The following is a 1,801-nucleotide window of genomic DNA, read 5'->3' as shown; positions in this document are numbered from 1 at the left end:
TTTTCCTCAGCTTCAGCTTGAACTTGCATATGAGTAGTTGGTGGTCTGTTCCACAATCAGCTCCTGGCCTAGTTTTCACAGCTGATATTGAGCTTAGTTACATCATTAAAATTAGGATCAGTGTACTTGCCCTCCAAAGCTTGCACATATGTTTCATACAGCTTCCATCTTAGAATTAACTCATCTCGAGCCATAACTTTGAAGTCTGTTTCACTCAAGCGGAGCTTTTTGGGAAGAGGTTCTTCGTTGGTCATCTTGAATCATAAGCCGCCTTGGGGGCGCAGCTGAGGAGAGGAAAGCAGCAGTGGCCCCGACCAAGTCCAGAGCCCGGAGGCACCCAATGTGGAGCTAGCCCTCAAGGCCCGCCACTCCATCAGGTGTCCCGTGGCCACCAGAGTACAGAGCCAGGTGGGGGACTAAAATCACCCACCTTGGGCTTGGTAGCATAACTTTCCGTGCACTAGGCCAACATAGCTCTTGCTATGTTGTCATTGTTATTGTTGTTAAGTGCCGTCGAGTCATAGACTACTCATAACGACCCTATGAACAAGACCTGAGCACTGTTCAAAGAGTTTCCCGAGGCAAACCATTTCGGAAGTGTATATCACTGAAGCTGTTGGATGGAATTTAGAACTAGCTCCTGTAGATGACTTTCAAACTAGTCTCCAGGGCCATGTTGCCTACCAAAAAAGGGTCTTTAAATAGAAGGCCTTATCACATGCCTCACTTCCCTTAGCCAATCAACACTCTGTCCTACTGCTCACCAATCCCAGCCAACAGCTTCTGTAGAACCAGCTCCAGTAGAGGACTTTCAAACGGGTCTCTAGCACATGTTGTCTACCAAAAAGGGTTTTTAAATAGGAGTCAGGAAATCAAAAGACGAATTGTATTGCGAAAATCTGCTGCTATGGACCTCTCCAGAGTGCTGAAGAGCAATGATGTGAGTCTAGATACAAAGGTGTGCCTAATCCAGGCCATGGTGTTCTCAATTTTTTGTTATGCTTCAGAAAGTTAGACCATGACTAAGGATGACAGAAGAAGAATAGATGCCTTCAAGTTGTGGTGCTGGAGAAGAGACTTGAGCATATCATGGACTGCCAAAAAAAACAAATTGGTCTATCTTGGAAAGGGTGAAACCAAGTCTCTACCTGGAGGTCAACGTTTTGAAGTTCCACCTCACTTACTTTAGGCACATGGCCAGCAGAGATCAGTCCTTGGAGAAGGACATCATGCTCAGAAGGGTGGTCAGACTGTGCAGGAGACAGAGACCCCAGATGAGATGGATTGATACAGTTACTGGGTTGATAAGGTTTGGTGTGTCAGAATTATTGAGACTGGTTCAGGACAGGGAAGGGTTCAGAGATGATATACATAGGGTCACTATACATTGCAGGCGACTCAACCAATAACATTCTACAACAGGTTTGGAAGCAGGAGTGACATCAACTTCCTAAACAACTTGCCTCTGGAAACTCTATGAACTTTTATAAATGTTGACAGTTGTAGAGGGACTTTAGGCCTTTTGTTCATAGGGTCGCTATGAGTCATGCTTGACTAGAAGGCAATCAACAACAACACAAATTGCTTAATGGGAAAATAACCAGTTCTTTGAACTTTTATCCAGATGACAAAAAAATTAAAAATAAAAAAGGTTTAGAAACATAAACAAAATAAATGAAACTTACAAATCACAATGGTAAAATTCTGTTGTTCACTGGATCCTCATGAATCGAAGACAGTTAATTATAATTTTTTTTATTATTAAATTTTATTAGTTTTAATGAACATTTACAGGGATTTT

General features: G+C 42.6%; 1 protein-coding gene across 1 annotated transcript in view; it reads right to left on the bottom strand.

Annotated features, from left to right (window-relative positions):
• Positions 1-254, bottom strand: part of LOC102849581 (pre-mRNA-splicing regulator WTAP-like) — a 2,633-nt gene extending 2,379 nt beyond the window's left edge. The window contains exon 1 of the mRNA XM_006885283.1: positions 119-254. Within this exon, the coding sequence (XP_006885345.1) occupies positions 119-254 (136 nt within the window). The remainder of the gene's footprint in view (positions 1-118) is intronic.
• Between the last annotated feature and the right edge of the window lie 1,547 nt (positions 255-1,801).

The sequence above is a fragment of the Elephantulus edwardii genome, unplaced genomic scaffold, assembly GCF_000299155.1.
Source record: "Elephantulus edwardii isolate Elephantulus edwardi_28Jun2011 unplaced genomic scaffold, EleEdw1.0 scaffold00042, whole genome shotgun sequence".
Lineage (NCBI taxonomy): Eukaryota > Metazoa > Chordata > Mammalia > Macroscelidea > Macroscelididae > Elephantulus > Elephantulus edwardii.
Note: the sequence above shows the minus strand (reverse complement) of the source record. Positions and strands in the feature narration are given on the sequence as shown.